Source organism: Manis javanica, chromosome 12 (assembly GCF_040802235.1).
Source record: "Manis javanica isolate MJ-LG chromosome 12, MJ_LKY, whole genome shotgun sequence".
NCBI lineage: Eukaryota > Metazoa > Chordata > Mammalia > Pholidota > Manidae > Manis > Manis javanica.
In genome coordinates, this window is record NC_133167.1 from 8,884,879 (window position 1) to 8,906,425 (window position 21,547).

At 44.3% G+C, this 21,547-nt stretch overlaps 1 protein-coding gene across 1 annotated transcript in view; it reads left to right on the forward strand.

The window, feature by feature from the left end:
* Positions 1-21,547, forward strand: part of DNER (delta/notch like EGF repeat containing) — a 267,700-nt gene that overhangs the window by 176,946 nt on the left and 69,207 nt on the right. Inside the window, exon 7 of the mRNA XM_036997832.2 lies at positions 13,023-13,136. Within this exon, the coding sequence (XP_036853727.2) occupies positions 13,023-13,136 (114 nt within the window). The remainder of the gene's footprint in view (positions 1-13,022; positions 13,137-21,547) is intronic.

The following is a 21,547-nucleotide window of genomic DNA, read 5'->3' on the forward strand; positions in this document are numbered from 1 at the left end:
TGGGAAGGAGGCTGGACCAGGCCTTGGAGGAGGACAGGAATTTTATCCTGAAAGTGACAGGAAGCCATTGGAGGGTGTGCACTGGGACAGGTGTGCATCAGATTTCCCTCTGGAAAGGACCACTTTGGAATCTGGTGAAGCATAAAATAGGGAGGGAAAATTGGGAAGCCAGCTTGGCAATTTACCATCCAGGCAAGAGCTAATGACGGCCTGAGCACTACGGTCCTGGCAGTGGTGGGAAACTGTGGATCTGGGATGTATTTGAAGCTCTTGCTGATAACCCTTGCTGGTGGGATGAATGGGAGGTGTGAGTGGAAATGGGGAGTTGTGGTTGACTCCAGAGATTTAAAGAAAAATAACATAGTCCACACACTATGGACATGTGCAGTTTGCTGGCTTATCCACAGAGTTGTGTGACCATCATCACAGTCAATTTTAGAACATTTTCATCACCCCCAAAAGTGGTCCTCTTCCCTTTAGCTGTCACCCCCTGATCCTGCCATTCCCCTTCCCCATCCCAGGCAACTATGTATCTTTCTGTCTCCATGGTGTGCTTCCTGCGGACACTTCATATAAATGGATCGTATGCTATGTGGCCGTTTGTGTCTGGCTTCTTTCACTTAGCGCCGTGTTCCGAAGTTCATCCACAGTGCAGATGCGTCGGTTCTTCATTCCCTTCTGCGCCTGCCGCGCTCTCTGCTGGGTGGATGCGCCGCATTGTGTCATCCAGTCGTCCTCTGAGGACACTGGGCTCCTTCCGCCTTTCAGCGGTTGTGACTAGTCCTGCCAGGAGCCCCACCCTCGGGGTGCTCTCCCTGTTCTGCCCCTCCAGTATCGTATGCTTTCAACATTTTCTGTCTTCTTCTCTCCATCCTCCATCCCCATTCTCCTCCTGGCTTCTTGTCTGCAAGGATTACAAGGTCTCATCTTAAAACTAGTCCTTCAAACAAGCAAGAATTTAGTTAAGTCTTTGCTGCTGCCCGAATGCTCACGCCTTCTCCTCCGCCTCCTCCCCTCGTTCCCCCTTCCCTGCACCTCCCCCTCTTCTTTCCCCTCCTCGCCCTCCCCCTCCCTCCCATCTCTTTCATCACTGGCACATGTTGGTCTACATCCAATTCATGACTTTCTACCCACTCACTAGCGCACCTCCTTTCTCTTCATATCACGAAACTGCATCTCCAAGGCCCTGGGTGGCGTCCTTCCTTCTGATTTCCAGGGCTTGCCCTTGGCCCTCATCTCTTTGGAAGGCTTTCTCCCCGGCTCAGAGAGCGCGGCACTGTGCCCTTCCCCTGGGCCTCCGCACCCCTCCTCCCTCTCTGTCTCTGGGGCACGGTGCTCACCCCTCATCAGCTGCCTTTGTCTGCCTTTGGCAGCCGTCACTCATTCTGAGCTGCCGCCTCCAAGTGGATGGCTTCCAGACCCGTCTTTCCAGCCTGTCACCTGAACTCCAGCCCCTTCACTGGACTTGGCACTGGTGTGTCTGCTGACACCTCATCCCCTCCCCAGCCCTGCCCCACAGTGTCCTCTCCCTCTGCCTCCCACACACTTTCAGGCTGGCTTTGTCTGAAGGCTCTAGTGTCTGTCAGTCCAGTCATCACCGCCCTCGTCCCTCAGGCTGGACGCTCAGGCCTCACGATCCACTCCCTGACCTCATTTACTTCCGGATCATCACCAGGTTTGCTCTGTTCGCCATGATTCCCCATTTGCCCCCGCGCTTCCCCTTCCATCCCCTATGCCCTGAGCCACGCGGTTGTCCCCTGTTGCCTGCACAACCACCATAAGCCTCGCCACCCTCCCTGTGTCCCCCTGGCTTTGCTTACAGCCGGGCCCGGTGAGCCGGCAGCCCAGGGTGGGAGAGCCCAGCGCGGAGCCCGCTCCCACCACCGGTGTCTGTGGGACTGTGGGGAAGTTGCTTAATCTCCCTGGGTCTCAGCTTGCTGTCTGTAGACTGGAGTGGCTGACAGAGGCGACAGCACCACAGCCTAGAGGTGGTTGTGAAAACTGAATAAGGTGATGTGTGTGGTGTGGTTAGGCGGGTGCCTGGTACCCAGTAAGCCCTCAGCAAATGTCAGCTGCTATTACAGTCGTTAGGGTTGCTGAGCCAGTTGTTTGGTGCCCTGCGCTGCACCCTGCGGCTCCTCCTTCTGGGCGGAGGCCGGCTTGGACCATGGGTGGCCTCAGCGCATGCTTTTCTCCTCTGCCAGGGAGGGCCGGGCCTGAGCAGGCCACCCCTGCCTGTGCTTCCTGCCTCGGGGCTGGCCTTGCTTGGCTCCCATTGTCTCTCCAAACAAGCCTCATGCAAAGGGAAGAAGAGGTCCATGAGGGGTAGAGTGGGCGGCGTGTGGAGTCTGGGCTTCTGCATGTAATTCCAGGCCACATCACTCACCAACTCTGCCTTGCTTCCCCGAGCCCCAGTTTTCTTATTTGTGAAATGGAATAATGGTACTGAGCTCGGAAGAGTTGAAGAGAACACACCCACACACAAACACGCACACACACATGCACCCCCACACGCCCACAGCACACACACGTGCATGTGCACGCACACACACACACACAAGTACACTCACATAAGCACACATACACAGGCTCACCGACAGGATAGGTGATCCATAAAGGGCACCTGTTTGTAGCCTCTAAATATTAAAGGAGAAAATAGATGAGAAGGATTGGAGCATTCGTCTCATTCTCTTCCTTGAGCTGTGCCCGCCTCCCCCCTCCGCCGCCATGCCTGGTTTTGAGGGCAGCCTTGGAGTTCCCTCATTTTGTCCCAAACAGCACCAGTTCCCAGGGAGAAGGCAGGAGAGACGTAAGCTCTCCCCGTAAACTGAAGTAAGTGAGAACAGGAACCGACCAGTCTGTAGCACACCTCCCCGAGGTGGCACTCTGTTCAGAAACCTGCACAGCTGGCGTGTTGGTGACCCCAGCTCCTTGGCCTGTGAGTTTGAGGCTGGGCCCGGCCTTCATCCCCAGCACCTCACTGTGACAGCCACGTCACCGTCCTGTGCCTGTGCCCAGTTTGGCATGCTTCCCTGCTTTGGCTTACGCTACGTTAGTTCATAGGAACGTGCCTTCTCTCCTCTCTGGAGTGTGAGCCCCTCCAGGCAGCAGCTGTTTCTCAATGTCTTTTAGATTTTGATTGTGATTTTCTGAATCCTCCTGTACACTTTGATCTATGACACAAGCTTGGAATTCAACTGATAAATATATCTTTAAGTCAAACCCTTAACCTGTCTGTCTCATGACATAAATTCTTTAAGTTTTCTCCCTTTTTATTTCAGCTTTTCAGGGGGAGTCATCAGGACATACTTAAAGAAGGGAACTTTCCTTATTGCCCTTTCGTAATCACCAGATGTGGAGGTGCAGTGTCACACATAGTCTAGGCTATGGCCATACCAGTTTCTTATTTGAGTTCTAGGGAAATGGAATAAAAGGGATTATTTTAAAAATAACAACACATTGTGCTTATGCAGCCATCAATTACTTTACAATGAGTACCTTCTGTGTCTCTGGCTCAGTGCTAGGGGCTAGGGGCAAAAATCACCAACACCGGCTTCAATGAATAGGGCATATACCTGACAGGTACAGTGAGACTCCCACTCGTGAGAAGAAAAAACATGTGTCAGCAGTGCAGCCAGCGAAGGCCTCTTGGTGTCATATAACATTTGACTTCCACTCTCTGATCTTTCCCTTTGTAATCTCCATCACATGTGTAACTCATATGAATAATATTAATATTTGATATTAAAAAGAACTGCTGCTAGTTTTCCAGTTCACTGGCTCTCAAACATCAGCATGTGCCTTGTATCAGAATCGCCTGGAGGGCTTCTTCAAACTCAAATCGCTGGGTTCGTCCGCTGAGGCTCTGCTTCCCCAGGTCTGGGATGGTGCTGGCGAAGTTGCATTAGTAGCAAGTGCCCAGGAGAAGCTGCTGCTGGTGGTCTAGGGACCACACCCGGAGAACCACCAGTCAAACTGCCTGATAAAAACTGAGAGATCAAACAGCATTGGCATATTGCTTGGCAGTGTTAAAATCTATAAATTATTCATTCATTCAACACTATTGATCTATCTACGATATGCCAGGCATGGTACAAGCTGTTGTGGATTCAAAGGGTGCACTCTATGGAAATGGCGCCTGCTGCTTGGGACTGGTCTCATTCAGACATTCCCACTGTTCTGGGAGCCAGTACTGTCATTAGCCCCATTTCACCCACTTCACTGAGGCCAGTGAAGGTCAAAGTCATTCCTTTAATGTGCTCACTCAGCTGATCTTGGCGTCACCATCCCAGATCTTTGACTCCAAACCACTGTCCTTTCTGCTGTGCCTCTTGTCTCTGTACTTACTAAATGTGGTTACTGTTTTTTCTAACCTTGAGATTAATTATTCTAATTCTGCTGAATGTCAGCTTTCTTTCATGCTTTTCTTTCTATTGCATATCCCCATTTTGATTATATGATATTGATTGCCTTTCACAGGTGGGCCTCCTGTACCTTCCTTTTTTTGCCTTTGGTATTTAAACTCATGTTTCCCTTTGTTCTAATGTGTTTGTCCCCTGCCAGTGGATCTTACTTGTTTTTTTCTGTTTGATAGTTTTTGCCTTCTGACTCTGAAATTGGAGGCCTCTGAGAGTGACTGTCTAGGTGGTGCACAGATCCCTGCTATTTATTTCGTGCTTCAGTGTGCTAATATTAGGCACCCTGTCTCTGCAGCCGTGGCTGAAGTGCCCACCGGCTGCTCTGATCCCCCGAGGGCAAGAGCTGACGCTGGTGGCTTGTCTCGGTGGCATCAGGCCTTCAGTACAGATGCAGCAGCTTCACCTCACTGCACAGGCCACGTTATTAAAAGACCAGGAATGTTAAAAATAACTGTCACCACTATTCCCACCTTGGAAGCTTTCAGGACAGCTCTGCAAAGAAGCAATTAGACTCTACCTCACAGAATCAAAGAAACACAAAAGAATATTTTTATTTCAGTAGAGGAATCATGAAGTACACATTGTTCACAACAACAATTGTGCAGGGGCAGAGGATGTTTAGAAAAACACAATTGATTGCCTTGTTTCTCCCCAGCCTGCCTCATTTAGTTAGCTTTGCTTACACCTTTTGTAATTTGCCATTGAACCCTAGAAGGTTCTCCTTCACCCGGAGAGTACAGCCAGTGTAGACAGTGATTTGGGGGCTGCTGAGGGATGCAAGTTTTTGGTTACGTTTCTGGCAATCAAACGATGCCACTAGGATGGATGTAGTTTCTCCAAACCATTCTGATATTCACAGGGAAACTTAGCTGTTTTTCTCTCTCCATACACTGATACATTCTAAGTTCTAATTTATACTTAAATGCAAAGTGGTATAAAATGCAATACTTGACGTCTACATTAGACCAAATGTAATTGGGGAATGCACGCACCCAGTGGATCACTCAGTTCACTGCACTTCCCTAAAGGTGTGCGTTTGGTCATCTGCTACCATATGCCAGGCTTCACATAGCAGTACAGGCGCTTTTCATCCGACATCATTTCTCATGGTCAGACTGCTTTATAAACACTCAGCCTTAGTTTAGAGCTTTCCTAATCATCCCATATGTCCTTGAAAGGCATACTTCATATATATATCCCAAGGCACAATTTTTCTCATATCTTTTTTTTTTTGTTATGCCAGGATGTTCACTAAAGAAACAGTAAAACCCCTGTGATTCCCTAAAAAGGAGAGATGAGTATTTCCAAGTCATCTACTTTGAACCCATTATTTGACTTGTTCATTGAATAGCACAATTGTAAATTTCTCAGCGACTTAAGGTTTTTAGAGTCGAGTAATTTATTTTAAAGTGGTCTTTAACTTGCTAGAGGTTATAGATACTCCTAAGGAAGCTGAATTTTTAAAAATGTTCTGAGGTTGCTGTTTCTCTGCTTTGTAAAGGATCAGTTTCTGTTTAAGGGACGAGAAGATGCATTGGGATAAATACAAATGTTTTTAGTGTGAAGGACCAAGGCCTCCTTGACCCCACCCAGGTTTCTCAACTCCAGCTGCAGGGCAGTTTCAGGCTGGGTGATTTGTTGTCGTAGAAGGCTGTCTTGTGTGGTGCAGGGTGCCCAGCAGGGTCCCTGGCTTCTTCTCACCAGATGCTATCGCTCCCCCAGAGGTGTGACAGTGAACCATGTCTCCAGACATTGACAGGTGTTCCCTGGGGGGAGAATCACCCTGGTGGAGCACTGCTGACCTCAGGAATTAAACCTCGGGGGGCCCAGCCGATTCCTGGGTTGCAGATATCTGTGGGAGGTGCCAGACACTACTTAGAGCAGCAAGTCTGAAGTTCAGAATGGGGTTGGCATAATTCTCCACCTGTCCCAGTCTGGCTGGAGACCGAGGAGCCCTCTAGCAGGGCAGGTGCTTCACAATGTGCTGTTCCCCAGAGTCGAAGCCTGGACCCTCGTGGAACACAAGGTGATTGCAGATAGCACATTTTTGAGAGAACGGATGTTTACTTTAACAGCTATGTATTTATTTTAATGTGTTCCAGGAAAAAGAGTAACTAGCACATTTCCCCCATAGTGTTCTGGGTATTAGGGCTGGGTAGGGAGGAGGGGCTAAATTTAACTTGAAAAATAGTCAATTTGAGGGCAAAACTTTTTTTTTTTTTTTTTGAGAGGGCATCTCTCATATTTATTGATCAAATGGTTGTTAACAACAATAAAATTCAGTATAGGGGGGTCAATGCTCAATGTACGATCATTAATCTATCTCAAGCCTAATTCTTGTCAGTCTCCAATCTTGTGAAGCATAACGAACAAGTTCTTACATGGTGAACAAATTCTTACATAGTGAATAAGTTCTTACATGGTGACCAGTACAAGGGCAGTCATCACAGAAACTTTCGGTTTTGATCACGCATTATGAACTATAAATAATCAGGTCAAATATGAATATTCGTTTGATTTTTGTACTTGATTTATATGTGGATCCCACATTTCTCCCTTTATTATTATTATTATTTTTATTTTTAATAAAATGCTGAAGTGGTAGGTAGATTGCAAGATAAAGGTAGAAAACATAGTTTAGTGCTGTAAGAGGGCAAATGTAGATGATCAGATGATCAGGTGTGTGCCTATAGACTAAGTATTAATCCAAGCTAGACAAGGGCAGCAAGACATCCACGGAGAGGGCAAGACTTTTAAGCAAGTCCATACATTTGTGCCAGGAAATGTTTGTAAGTGTTGAGGATTAAGCGTTAACGAGACCAAGTCCTGATTCTCAGGGAGTTTAGTTTCTTGCAAGGGAACCAATAAAGAAAATCATTTCAGGCAGTGATAAGTATAGTGTGATGGAGCATGAAGGAACCCTGGGGGCACAACAGGAGACTCCAGGGGACAGAGTCCTGCTCCCCTGTGGTCACTTTCTCGGTGCAGAGGCACCAAGTGTATGTGCGGGCTGCTGAGTGGAGGTAGGTGCCAAGATGAAGGGTAAAGAAGGCATGAGGCCCGAGGGCTGAGCAGGTGACCTCAGAGCAGAGACCTGACTAATGGGAGGAGTCAGCCGTGGAAGGGCACAGAGTCAGAAGGAACAGTCCTTGCAAAGTGATGGTGGGACTCCAGGGCTGATGTTTTTGATGTCCTAGGGTGGCTTCTGTGCACAGGGAAGACTGAAATTATCTTTTGTTTGTTCTCTTGCAAGAATTAAACCTAAGTTATAGTGATTCTACAGCTCCATTAAACATCTCAGGGTATATTGGTTTAGCGTTATGTTTTAACTTAAATTCATTAATCAAAACTCCATTATGCAACTAAAATTCTAATTGGAATCATTAGTCTGATAGAGTCTCTTGTGCACCACACTTCCCCAGTCATGACAGCTTTGCACACCAGTGAGAAACCAAACACTGGCAATACCAGGGCCGATCCCCTCATTATGTCCTCATTTCCATGTTTGACTCTATCACTTTCTGGGCCAAGAGATGCAGGCACGAAGGGAAGAGCTTTATTATCCTGAGCTAATAGCAGTTCTTGACCCAAGTGAATTAGAACTGGCGCTCAGAAGATGAAGGTTGTTTCTGGAGAGATGTTTGGCTGTCTCAGGAGACCTGGGCATCCAGGGCTCTTCTCCTGCCACTGATGAACACACAGAGGCCACCCTTCTTTATTGCCTCCGCCTGCCATAAACTCCAATCTGTACTGTCTGAAGGGGTTGGTTTCACCACGCACAGCCTCTGGGTTCAAGGGACAACTAGGTCTAATTGGTCTGATTTTGCTTATAACGTCCCTTAAGTTAGTAGCTAACTTCCTGCCCCACACAGTTGGATTCTGCATTTCTTTACCTCCTTAAGACATTTTTTTGTCTCCCTTTCTGGTCCTGGAGATGGCTGTAATGCCGTTCTACTGGGCACTCCACTGCTTTACGTAATGCATTTTTAACCTGTCTTATCTTATTTCCTGATTTCACAGGTGGAATTCCACTGCATCTCCTCTAGCACCCTCTCCTCCCAAAGTCTGTTGCTAATTTTCTTCAGTAGTTTCTCTAAGACAGTTTTAAATTCATGCCATCCTGTTCTTTCTCAGGCAGGACCGTAACTGTTCTTGTTGTATCCCACATCTCTCTCATGTCTTTTGTGTGTGGTCCTGAGGCCACAGCATGAAAACAATGCTCAAGACTGTGAGAAGGAGCTTAGTGAGTGTGGGAGAGACGGAGGCAAGGGCGTCTACAGCACGGTGGTCAGTGGGGTGAGGGGGCGCAGGGAGGGGCAAGGGCCTGGTCGTGCTGCACCTTTAGCCATGTGGTAAAGTGTTTGGGTTTTATTTCAAGCCCTTTGGGAAGCCACTGGAGGGATTTAAGTATAAGAGTAAGAGGCTATAAATTGTGTCTTCAAAGACCTCTCTGGCTACTCCCATGTGGATTGTAGAATGGATCGTAAGAGTGCAAGAGTAGCGGGGAAGAGAATGGATGGGGACCATGGGCTTGAGTCCCCGTGGAAGGCAGTGATGCCTGGAACCAGATGATTTGGAAGGTGTCCTGTGGCTGTGACACTAACTTGGAAGGTGGTCCGTGCACGCTCATGGTTTGGCTGTAAGGAGGGGCTGCAGCACTAGTTAGAAGGAAAGGAACGTGAATAATTACTGATACCTCAGTAGTTAGGTATAGACTTTTGTCACTTGGGAACCAGAATGGTGGATGTTCATCATGTTACGCATTTTTAGGACAGTCTGAACAGCACCTACACCTTCCCTATGTGCCCCTGTGCCTTTGTGTGGGCTTTGCTTCACATCTTGCCAGCATTCCCCCTGGGCACTTACGGCAGAGATCTGTAAGGCCTGGATGTCCATTTGTGTGTATGTGTTACAGAAAGTTCTCCCATAATGCACACCAAATGGCCACATGTTGCCTTTCCTATGCACTGTGTTGACGTGATCGCTGCCTCGCTTGACTCTCTCTGCAGCCCTCTGGGTGTTTGTCATGGCTTTCGTGGCTTAAGAAAATATTCACAATTAGTGTGGTGACTTCGTTCCGCAGAGGAGAGGCTAACTTTCAGCAGCATGGCAGAAAGAACCAGGCAAAGCTTTAATGATCTTTTAAAATCTAAATTCCTACCAATCACTCAGTTTTGACACCTTAGTTATGACATTGAATAAAAAACCAAAAGACACAGGACTGGTGATTTGTATAAGCGTTAGACACCCAGTTCAGAGTATTACATGCAGGTGAGTATCATTAATTTATCTGACAACTGCAGTTGAGTCTTCTCTATGAGGGCCTAAGAAATGACCCCCTGGTGTTTGGGAGCCCCTTTAGGGAGGAGCTGCAGGATGCTTGCGGTTGCTTGCGCTCTGCCTTCTTCTCCCAGAGCTGGCCTCAGGAGGCCGCTCCCAGCAGGAGCCGGGCAGTCCCCCGTGGAACTCCTGCAGCTTGCAGCTAGCTGCTCCCTCAAGGCAACAGTAATTCGGGGCCTGGTGGGGACAAGCATTGGGTCCTGAACTACAGCTCAGCAGATCCACAGGCTGGTTATTGCCAGGAGGCTGGTCAACCAGCCACCTGGAACTAAGGAGGCTTGGTAATCCTGTAATTCCATAATCCCAGCCCTGGTCCCCGTCTCCCCCCCACACTGCCATTGCATTTCATCTCCAGTTCCACTGCATCCATAGACGTGCCAACTTTCGCATACTTGACAGGCCTAGCTAACTACACATGATCTGTTTCTTTAAACTTCTATGTTTCCCATATTTAAAAAATCTTTAATAGAAAGCTTTAAAGCTCAGGAACAAAGAACAATGACATAGTGACTGGTCCCTGACCACTGTTCCTCATTGTAGGGGACTGTTGGCATTTGAGTGAGAAAACTGTGTTATATCAGACCATCTCACACAGTGCAACACTTCAGAATCTCCACTAAGTGCCAGTGGGCCACCACCTCCCCCCAACCATTTCTGACAATCCCAAAACACCTCACACAGTGCAAATGTGGAATAGCCTCTTAGGTTGAAATCTTACTAAACTTGGATACGGTACTGGAACTTTTAACAGCACCTAATACTCGTCTTTTAGATTTAATTTATTGGATCTATTAGATAAGAAGAAATTAGGTGCATGGGAAGATCTGTATAGTACCAGACAATTGTGGTTCTTAAAAAGAAATTGTTGAAATTAATAAATACGGTTTAAAGTGTTTAATTAAACTTGTAAATGAGACCAAACATTAATTAAAGAAGCTATTAAAAGTGATGCTTAAAACAGTTGCTTTAGGTAGGAATGCATGTTGAAGTCTTCACAGGTGAAATGAATTTTGCTTTAAGATACCCCCACAGGGAAAAGAAGAAAATATGAGGGGACTAGCTGACACTAAATGGACAAAATGCTAATGATTGTTGAAGCTAGGGGATGGATATGTGGGGCTAATTTACTGGTCTCTCTACGTTTAAGTTGGTTTAAAATGCCCAAATAAGAAGTTTGAAGGAAGCGATTGTTAACGTTTTCTCTAAAGAACTTTGAAGTTCACAGAATCCTGCATTCTTCTCATGTCCTTTCTGTCTGGTCGGGGTATGTGCACTTCCTACAACTGATATCTCTTTGGCTCGTAGCTATTTTTCATGGTTTCGTGTGATTCTGTGGCCACAGTTTTAAGGTCTTTCTAATGGCAGGATTCATGATGCTATATTCTTTAAAGAAGATACTAGTAGTTGGCTGTCTCATAAATGTACTTTTCTAGCCTTATTTTAGAATATTTGAAGGCAAGGGTTTCAGAAAGTAATTCTTGGCACCTCCAGCCCAAGAATAGCCATAGTGTTTACTTTATATCTTTCTCTGTGTCTGTGTATATCTATGTTTTTTCTAGTCTATTATCCCTGTCATTTTTCCTTAGTATAAATATGTGTATGTTAATGATGTGGTATACATTGCTTTAGGCATAATGATCCATTGAAGGGTTTGGACTTAGGAGTTTGACTCCCTGTGTGACTTTGTGCAAATTACTTAACATTTATAATCCTCAGTTTCCTTGTTTGTACAATGGGCATGATTTTGATGGTACTGACCCTATAAGTAGTGACCTGAACATATGGGAGAGAAAAGATAAGTGTTCTACTATAAATATTAGCCTTATTTTTAGCCAACAAGTTATTAGCAGTACTCTTAAAAATAATTCACTTTTCCTCATTCTGATTAGAGCTGCCATTTGAAAATACATTCTCAACATAATAGTATCATATGAATATACTCTGTTCTGGAATTTTAAAATAGCTTTCTGTCCTAGTGTTTGTATTTTTAGTTTACATGATCATCTTATTCAACTTCTCATACCCAGAAATTAGCTAGGATCTCCCGGACTGTTTAAAGCATGTAAGGAAGGATAGAGTTACAAATAAATGCCTCTATATTCATAGTTTATCATTTATACTAGTTTGGCAGGTAATTGGGGCTCAGGCAAATCATCTTTTTTTAAATATTGATTTTTGTAAATCTCAGATTCAGGAGCTAATGACAGTCTTTTCAAACTAATAATTCAGAAATACAAGTTTTTATGCATTTCATGTATATCTTAGAAAGATATAAAATGTTACAGTATGATTATAGTTGGGTAGAAAATATCTATGTGTAAAAATTTCAAACAGGAATTATCTCCAAAATATTAATAATTCTGTCACTCAACAGAACTAAAGGCAATTTTTTCTCTACTTTACATCTTGAATTTTCCAAATTTTCTTTCATAACCACTTTTCACTTCAAAATGAACATATTGGCATGTTTTTTTTTTTTCAGACTTAGCTCTCTGGAGGGGCTTTGTTTACGAAGTTAATAAAGCATTTGAAATTTACTTAAAATATTTTGGCTGCACAGTATTCCAATAGACTAAAGTCCTTAGTTCCTAATCCCATGTGCAAGCTGATGCCACACTATTCAACCAAATCACCATTGGAAGCCTGCCTTACAGAGAATTTACTATGTTGGATTTGTGATTCAAAAAAGAGTAAATATTAATATATTAATGTGATTAACATATGTATCTTAGGCTCTACCTTTAAAATGAAGGAGTAGGGCATCGAATTATCACAAAAAGTTTCTTCTAGCTCTAAAATATTTTATCTAAATATTTTTCTAATATTATATCTAAATAATTTTAATACCTAGACATTTTCCTAATGCTTTTAAGAAAAAATACATATTGGGATGACCTAGGGAAAGTGACTCCCCTCTTAGGTCAAGTAGAACATTGCAGATTGTGTTTTGCTCTGTGTTGGAAGGAAGCTGTCAACAGGGGCAGTGGTATTCAGTCTCAGCCTCTGTAGGTTCTAGCAGTTCAAAATAAAGTGCAGAGCTAATGCTGAAGAAAAGCCTGTCTTTGCAATAAAAATTTTTACAAAATAAATGATTTTTGAGCTATGATCCCAAACTGCTTTGATTGTTTCTCACTGTAAAACCAAAGTAAACCAAGGGATGGCAGAGGGCCTTTTAGCTCAATGGGTAGGTAACTGTTGACTTCATCATTCATGGATGGTTGATGGTAGTTTTGGAGCAACAATGTCTTATCTTTTTTTATTCAGGTTATACCGGAGAGCTTTGCCAGTCCAAGATTGATTACTGTGTCCTGGACCCCTGCAGAAACGGAGCAACATGTGTTTCTAATCTGAGTGGGTTCACCTGCCAGTGTCCAGAAGGTAAATATTATTGTCCCAGAAGTACCTTTCATTTTCATTTAAAAATCATAAGCTAATTTAATTAGCTTTGTACTTTAAATTTCTGACAAACTCTATACGAGAGAACTTCCTATTTTGTTCTGTTTATACAACAAAATATAAGATGGCCCTTTTTGCTAGCTCTATGCTAGAATAGCTTGAAAATTGTATTTGAATATTAAACATAATCTAGGAATTTCTATGCTTTTTTATTTATACATTGAAAATAACTAATAAAATGGATTTAAAATTTCACTTGTTAAAATTTACTTAATTTCATTTGGTTAAGATTCCTATTTTGTTAAATTATTTGGTTTTTAATATAGTTCGGTCAGTTCACATGAAAAAATCCCAACATAAAGTTCACCTGCTTTTATTTTTTAATCAACTTTATAACATCTTAAAAACTTCAAGTCATCTGGAAAGCCACATCTTTCAAGCTACTTTTATTTGAAAAAATAATTTTCCTGTTGGAGTTGTTCGACCTGCAGAAGCTGGCAGATAATCACAGCTATTGAGCTAGTGTCGAAGGGATGGTTTCTGTACACAGAGGAAGTTTTGTCCCCATTTCTTCTTGGAGGGATGTTATTGAGGGATTACTTTAAGCTTCAGTGTTGTAAAAATCACATGGTATCGGAGGGTTTTTTTTTCCCCCCTTAAAAACCAGCATGTAAGCTTCTGAGCCACAGAAGTGACACTGACCACCACATAAAGTAGAATGACATCCTCTGCAGAGATTAGATGCAGAGTCTGAGCATCTCAGTACCCAATGCCACCCTAATGTGCCCCTGGCTGAGGGGCTGTGTGGCGCAGTGGAACCGGGTGGGTGTTGATGAAAGGCCTCTGAGCGCCCCTCTAACCGACGGCTCAGGGCTGCCAGGAGCAGCACCTCACGCTCTGGAATCCTTTGAGGACCTGAACATCAGACCAAAGAAGCAAATCCCACCTCCCAGCCTCTGCTCCCTGGGCTGGGGCAGGAGTGGGCTGACTGCGGCCAGCCTAGTTCTCCCCTTTCTAGTGCGTATGTGTAATGCGTGTGGTTACCACGACGATGGAGTTTAACATGCTTACCAAGCCCCACTCTTCACCCTTTCCTTGAGTCTCTTAAGCAAATGGGAAAACCTGGAAATGCTGGAAGGACTGAGGACCGAGAGGCACCGGCCTCACTTGCATCCAGAGCGCTTGAGTTTCCCAGCTTGGCCGCAGCCTGTGTTCGCCAGGTGCCTCCTGACTCTGCTTGTCGGCTGTGCTTATGGTCAACAGGGGGCGTCAGGGCCACCTGCTATTGGCTGCTGGCTGGCCAATCATAATTCCCTTCCCCACCCAGTCCTCCTAAGTGTGGGCTGCGAGGATGATACTGAATCCTTTAACAGGGCCGTTCTGGATCAAATGGGGTTTTCATGAAAGAGCTTTGAAAACATCAAAATGCTTTGTTTTTATAGCTTTGATTGATACCAGAAATTAAAATGAGACCCCAGAGGCTCAGAGAGTAGTGACTCGCACAAAATTGCACCAGTGATAAAAGATGGCCCTTGAACTAGAACCCAGGATTCTTACTCTCATTTATTCTTCATGTTTCTAGTTGATAAAGATACACCGAGCGCCTCGAATGTGCCAGGCTCTGGGCTGGGTGCTGGGTGTAAGTCTGACAAAGCTGAGCTGGCCCCTCCTGCGGTGCACACACAGATGAGTGCGGAATTACTGGCAGGACTTGAAGACATCTGAACAGGATCTGCTGGGAAGCTGCGAGGGAGGCCCCCATGTGCAGCCCCTGCGTGAGGAGAGAGGAGGGTGGCGAAGCTGAGAGCCCCAGCCAGGAGCAGAGAGGATGAGGGGGAAGGTGGGGATGGGGCTGAGGTGTGCCCGGCTGCACAGGGCTCTGGAACCGGGGTGGGGCATTTCATCCGCATCCTAGGAAGGAGAGGCTGGGCTCAGGGATGGAGCCCATTCCACCACTTCTTTTCCAGCTCTGTCCCATGGCAAGTGAGTTCACACTCTTGTGTCACAGTTTTTTAATCTGTCAAACTGGAGTCATGATAACGCCCATGTACTAGGATCAGTGAGGAGGAAGGAGATGAAAAAGTACTCAGCACAGTGCATGGCTAAGTGCTTATTAAATATTAGCTGCTTTATAATCGTTGTTTTCCTAATAATGATTACTGTCAAGCCATTGATTAAATGGGCATCTGGAATTCTCATTTTGGAACAGGGTGAAATATAGATTGGAGAGATACAAGAGTGGGAATAAGGAGAAAAGTGGGGATTATTGCAGGAGTCCAGGAAACAGATGTTGGCTGCTAGGAAGAGAAGGGTAGACTATGGAAAGGAGAGAAGCCCAGGGACTTGAGAGAATGAGGGGATGGGAATGGAGGTGGATGGGATGTGGAGGGTGGGGAAGGGTGAGGGCGAGTCTGCGGCTTCTTCACCATATGGCTGGCCGCGGAGAAGGGCTCTGTTTGGACGTGTTGAGTTAGAAGGGCCCCATGCATGAAGCCATGTCAGCTGGGCATTTGCTGTGTGAGTCTGGAAGTGGGAGGTTCCAGGCCAAGTCCAAACACAGAGACAGCCTCTGGATCGCAGTTTAAACCTGGGTTTCCATAGAAACCATCCAGGGACCTTCTCCTTTACCAGCAGCCTGTCCGTCCCTCCGTGCTGTCTAGACAAGGCCTAGAGGAGCTGCAGTGTCTAGACTTGAGAGGGTGAAGGCGGATTTCCCAGCAGTCTTTGTGTGGAGACTTTCATTCAGTGCTTTGCCTTTGAAGGCTGACCAGGGAGGGGACTCGGTGATGGTTCTGGAGGACTCCCTGCAGGGGCACCTGACTGGTGACAGTCCCTCCCACTGGCTCATTCTTAGGGTAGTTGTCAGAGAAACTACTGTTTATCAAGCACTTTGCACTTTATAAAGAGCCTGTGTCCCCGGCCTTCTTCTCAGATCGGCCACCCTGTGAAAACAAGTTTGGAAAGTGTCTCAAGTCCGTAGAACGTTCTGGAGTTTGGGGACAACCCTTGACTCTAGCCTCCATTTCTTTCTGTTACCCACCCACCCCCATTCCCCCCAGTGATTACATTTTGGCATGTTTGCTTTAGCTTTATATGTATGTAGCTGTGCATGTAGTTTGTTTTTGTGCAAAGTAATTTGAAAGTTAATTACAGACATCATGGCACTTGTCCCCAAATAAATCAGTTTGTGTTTTCTGAGAATAAGACCATCCTCCTTCATAAATACAGTACCATTGTCTCACTAAGAAAATTTATAGTTATTTCCTACTGTTACTTGCTATCTGCCCCCTTTTCATTTAGTGTTAATTCTGCCTGCCTGCTTCCCTGTGTCATCCTTTGACGGTGGGAAATGTATTTTATTCATCTTCTCCCTCCTGCCTGCTTCCAACACCCTGCTGAGGAGCCTTTAGGTCCATACTTTATGTTAGTAGGAAGTTAATAAAATTTGTTAAATACTTCAATTAAAGTCAGCCTTTAGATATCACTCGATATGTCTACCAACTCATTGATCATCACAAAAATCCTACAAAGTGGGTCCTGTTATGTTCCTACTGAACAGATCGGGAGACTGCAGCACAGGAGGATAAATAACTGGCCTGAGATCACGTGGCTAGAAATTTGCACCCAGACAACTGGGCACCAGCATTCCTAACCATTGTCCTATGCCATCTCTGAATATATTCTTTAAAATAGATTCCATTTTGTTTATTTTAAAAGATTATGTTTGTAACCATAGTCATGAGTAATCTAAATACAAAGTTTGTTGGGTTGTAGAGCTTCTAAGTTTAGTCCTTGATAAAAGTGCTTCAGTCTGGAAGAGGCTGGAACTTTTCTCCTCTATTTCATTTTTTCTTTGTTCCAGTGAAATGCTTTTACAGCAATCCCCCCCCAGTCCAGAGAGCTGTTCACGCTGCCCCTTCCCTCTGATAGAGCTTCCAGCACCACATGTTCATGTCCTTGCTCTTTCCCGTCCTTTTCATCCTTATCCTGTGTCCTTCAAGGATCCTTTCCCAGCTCATCTGGGCCAAGTCTTCAGAGGATGAATTACTTCCTGGGTACCTGTCTCTTTGACTCATGCCTTCTTTTTAACCTCTTCCCAGAAGTTCAAAGTCAAGTGGGCCTGAGGGCCAGCTTGTGCAGTAATTCTGACATCAGCTGCCCTTCTAGAAGGAGTCCGCTCTTCTGCACGTAGGTTTTTATCCTTCAGCAATGAGTTCTGTCTTTTCTTTGAATTTTGACTTAACTTTCATTAGGTCCATATTGGAAAAGTGCAGTTTCAGATTCTGGTTACAGTGGCAGCAATAAGAGACAAAGCAAAAACGCCATGTGCGTTTTCTTATACATGCCTTACTGAGTAATAACAACAACAAAGTAGGTAAATAGAAGCTCATTTTATGGCCTGTGTATTTCCTCTTTACATTGATCCTGTCTTTGTGTTTGGTTCAGAAATTTGGGATCATTAGATTTTTACACTAAATGCATTTTGATTCTGAAGATGTCTAAGAGATGCTTCCCATTGCTGCTTCTTGGTATTTAAATACATATGTGAATATATTTAATTAGATAAATAATTCTGGGTAGTACTGTCTAGCCATCATCTTTGCTTTAGCATCTCAATTTCTGAAGTAGAATGCCACATAAATTAATAAGGATTAAAAAAATCAGTGGAGAATAAAGCATTCAGCAGCAAAGCACATCTGTTGGTTCTACAGGGTACATGCCGTGGAATCTGACGACCTTCTCGGCATCTACCTATTACAGAAGGTATACAGCAAATGAGACACCAGAGTGAGAAAAGGGGCTTTAGGCACTAGTTTGAGAAAATATTATTTCATCCAATGTATTTTAAAAACATTAATGTAAAGATATTTTCTGGCGTCACACCTTCTGGTAGGATTATAACACATAAAATCTGTGCTGATTGCTTCCGCACCGTGGTCCTGAAGGCAACCAGGTATGGACTCGTCTCTTTCAGTCCTGGAACTGTCAGAATGCAGCATTGGGTTTTAGTCTCAGACGCCACAGACCCTGTAATTTGGAAACTTCATTGCCTGGTTTGCGGAGCGGGTGTCCTTCTCCAGCCTGGAGGCCAGTGGACCCGAGTCTGGGCCCGGTGATAAAGCAGGAGGAGAGTGCTTCCTGGTGGGATTTTGGGGTCACATTGTTGGGTTTGAAAGTCTGGACCCACCTCTTCTACAGCTCTCTGGTTCTCCGAGGCTTATTTTTGTCATTTAGAAAGTGGGGATGATATTAGTATGCCCTTCATAGGCTGGAGGAACAGAGAAAGCCTCTAGCACTGTGCTCCGCAAACAGTAAGTGCCAAATAAATGTTAGCTATCATGATGAGGATGGGGAGCTAGTCACATCACCGGGTGTGAGTTGCACAATTTTTTTCTCTTCCAGCCTTTGTTTCCTTGTTATAAAACCATCCACGTTGACTATACCTTCTAGAGTAGCTATTCCTGAAAGTCTTTGATTCAAATGTATCAGTTAAAGAGCCTCTGCTTCAATAAATCCAGCTGATGTCAAGTAATGTTTGTAGAGAAAAATTTCATAACCTCTGAACGACTCTAGGTCTAAAACTTAATGTTGGTCCAAAGGCCCTGTAGGTTAAATCTCACTGCAACATGCTTCAAGGATTTATCCAAACTATTTTTGTTTTTCCACATTTTATTGCCTTGCGTAATCTAGCCATATAAATCCTTTTGTCCAACTTAAATGTCGTTGGTAATACCTTTCATCTTAAAGGGATTTACAGGCAATAGCCACACATGTCATAAAAATTATCTCTGAGATAATGTGTATTGTTCAGGAACTGGGTATGTTACCCAATAAGGACTTAAGGGTTACATAGTTCTGGGATTTGGTGGTGGTTTTTTTCCATGTGTATGATTTTGGTAAAAGCACTCTTAGGACCACAATAAACTGCATGTATTTACATAAGAAATGGGCAACATGTTCTCATAAAATTGCCAGGCCTACATAAAATCCTTTTCTTATTCTTTTAAAATTTGGCATTATCCCTAAATCACCATTTCATTTAGGAGTTATAGCAGCTGAGATCCTTGGAGTTCCAAGCAGTATATAACTTTACCTTTTGTAAACAGAGCAGGGTATTAAGACTTATTAAGTGTGAGTAAAATTTTATTTCTGTCTTTGCCTGCTGATTAACTTTTGATTTATGGCTATTTTCAGTTTTCTGTTTATTTATTTATTTATTTATTTCACATAGCACAGTTTCTCTGAGACTGTTTAAATAAAAATACCATAAGGAATTTTGTTTGCTTCTCCTAATGGCAGTGGGGGCAGCTGCATTCACTCTAGGGAATGACAGGGTCTTGTACCTCACTCACTTTTATGTCCATTTCCCCTTTGGGGACCATTCTGGTGCCCAGTGAGTACTGGCAGATGGCAGTTGGAAGGTATAGTGTGATGAATGAATGGAGTCATTAATCACGTCTTGGTGCTTTTCTTTTAAAAAATAAGTAGCGCATGTGCGTGTGTGCAGGCTGGAGTGCCCCGAGTATGAGACTTATCCTGTGCTGGCTGCTGCCCCCGTGTTTTGACTCCCTTTGAAAAAGTGCCTGTTTTTGTTCACTAACCAGAGCCAAGGGATAATTGTGGGGTTTCCTGGTCGGGAGTTTACAGTTATGATTTGTGGGATAGTCTGTTAAAAACTTAACTTCTCCATAGTGGAAGCAAAATGTCCATACAATTGTTCTTAAAAACAACAAAGATCCTTTACCATAGAAACACAGATATCCTAGAAGCAAATATAATTTTTATTTTCCCTGCAGCAGAATTTATCACCGCATACATATCCCTCTTTAGACCACAGAATTGAAGGAGGCTACAGTGAAATTTATGTCTATTTTGGGCCAAAATACCATGTGGTATGATCCTGGGCCTAATTCTGAACTATTCAGATCTAGGCCTGAGACCTACAAGCATCTTTAAGGTGGGACTCACAGAGAGACCAGGCTTAAGAGAAGCAGGACAGACTTAAAGCTGTGAAAGCAACTAAAAAACCAGCCATCCTCTTCTTTTTGAGGTCTTTGAGAATGTCCGAAGGGTCTAAATTATATTTAGCTCATAGACACACTTGTGAAGGGCTTTTCTTTGTCTCACCCTGTTTCTTCAGTTCCTGAGTGTCTTTACCCTTGTTTTTATCATCCATTTATTATTTTTAATTAATTTTTAAATTAGGACACTTGACTAGGTGAGTACAGTAGTAGCCTTTGTTTTTTATACAAAAAACAGAATACAGGAGTACTTTGTTTTTTTATGCAAAGGAACTTTTACCGTGTCTCTGTATCCATTCAAAACCTTGATTTTTAAGTAACAGATAACCTAACTATAAAAGGCTAGGAAGGGGGGAAAAAAAGGGAGTGTTCTGGTTCGTGTAACAAATATCCATGATGAACTCAGGCATGGCTTGATCCAGGGGCTCAAATAATGTCCTCAAGCCCGAGTTTTTTATCTCCCCAGCTATCTTCCCTCTGCTTTCCTACGCTGGCTCCATTCTTAAGATGGCTGAGGCACAGCTTATCTTCTCCCAACAAATTGAAAGCCCTGCAGCTGACTTGGATGGTTCTGAATTGAGACATTTACCCACCCCAAACCACTCCCTGTGGCCATGGCAGGGGCTGCTTTGGCTGGCCGGGTCTCAGACACAAGGTCACCTTTGGAGCTGGCATTTAGAGTCAGTTCCATCCCAACTCAAAGGTAAGTGCTGGGAAAACAAGCATGTTGATTCCCAGAGGAAAATCAGTGCTCAGTTGTCAAAATAAAGGGTAGAGTGGATGTTGGGAGGCTAAATGTAGCAAGTTAATACTGTAGAGTTGAGTGTGATTCTACTGGGTGCACAGATATATCTGTACTGACTGGGAGAAAAAAAACTTTATGAAATTGAACAATAGTTCGTACATTTTCTTCCTCAGAACCAAATGAAAGAAACCTGGGGACTACTAGCAGAGAAAAATCTGTGTAAAGGAAAGATGTATTCTCTTTAAGAAAAATCCAGATGTCAGGCCACACCCCAGGCCAATTAAGTTAGTATCTCCAGAGGTGGGAGCCAGGCACTGAATTTTTAAAATCTCTCCAGGTGGTTCCAGTGTTCAGCTGGGGTTCAAAACCACTGTGATTGAAGAGAGCAATTAGAGAGTCCTCTCAGGGATTAATTATACCCAGCAGACCAAGAAGGTTTCTGGAAAACCTTCATTAGCAGTGGAAATCTTGATCTCCACAAGAAAGAGGCTAATGGGCTTGTTCCTGGCATGGTCTCAATACTGTCAACTTCACACTAGAGCCTGGGCACCCCCTTGGACACCTCTGTATGGAAATGGAAGAAACTGCACTAGGCTGGTGTTTCCACAAGTCCTCGTGCTTAAAAT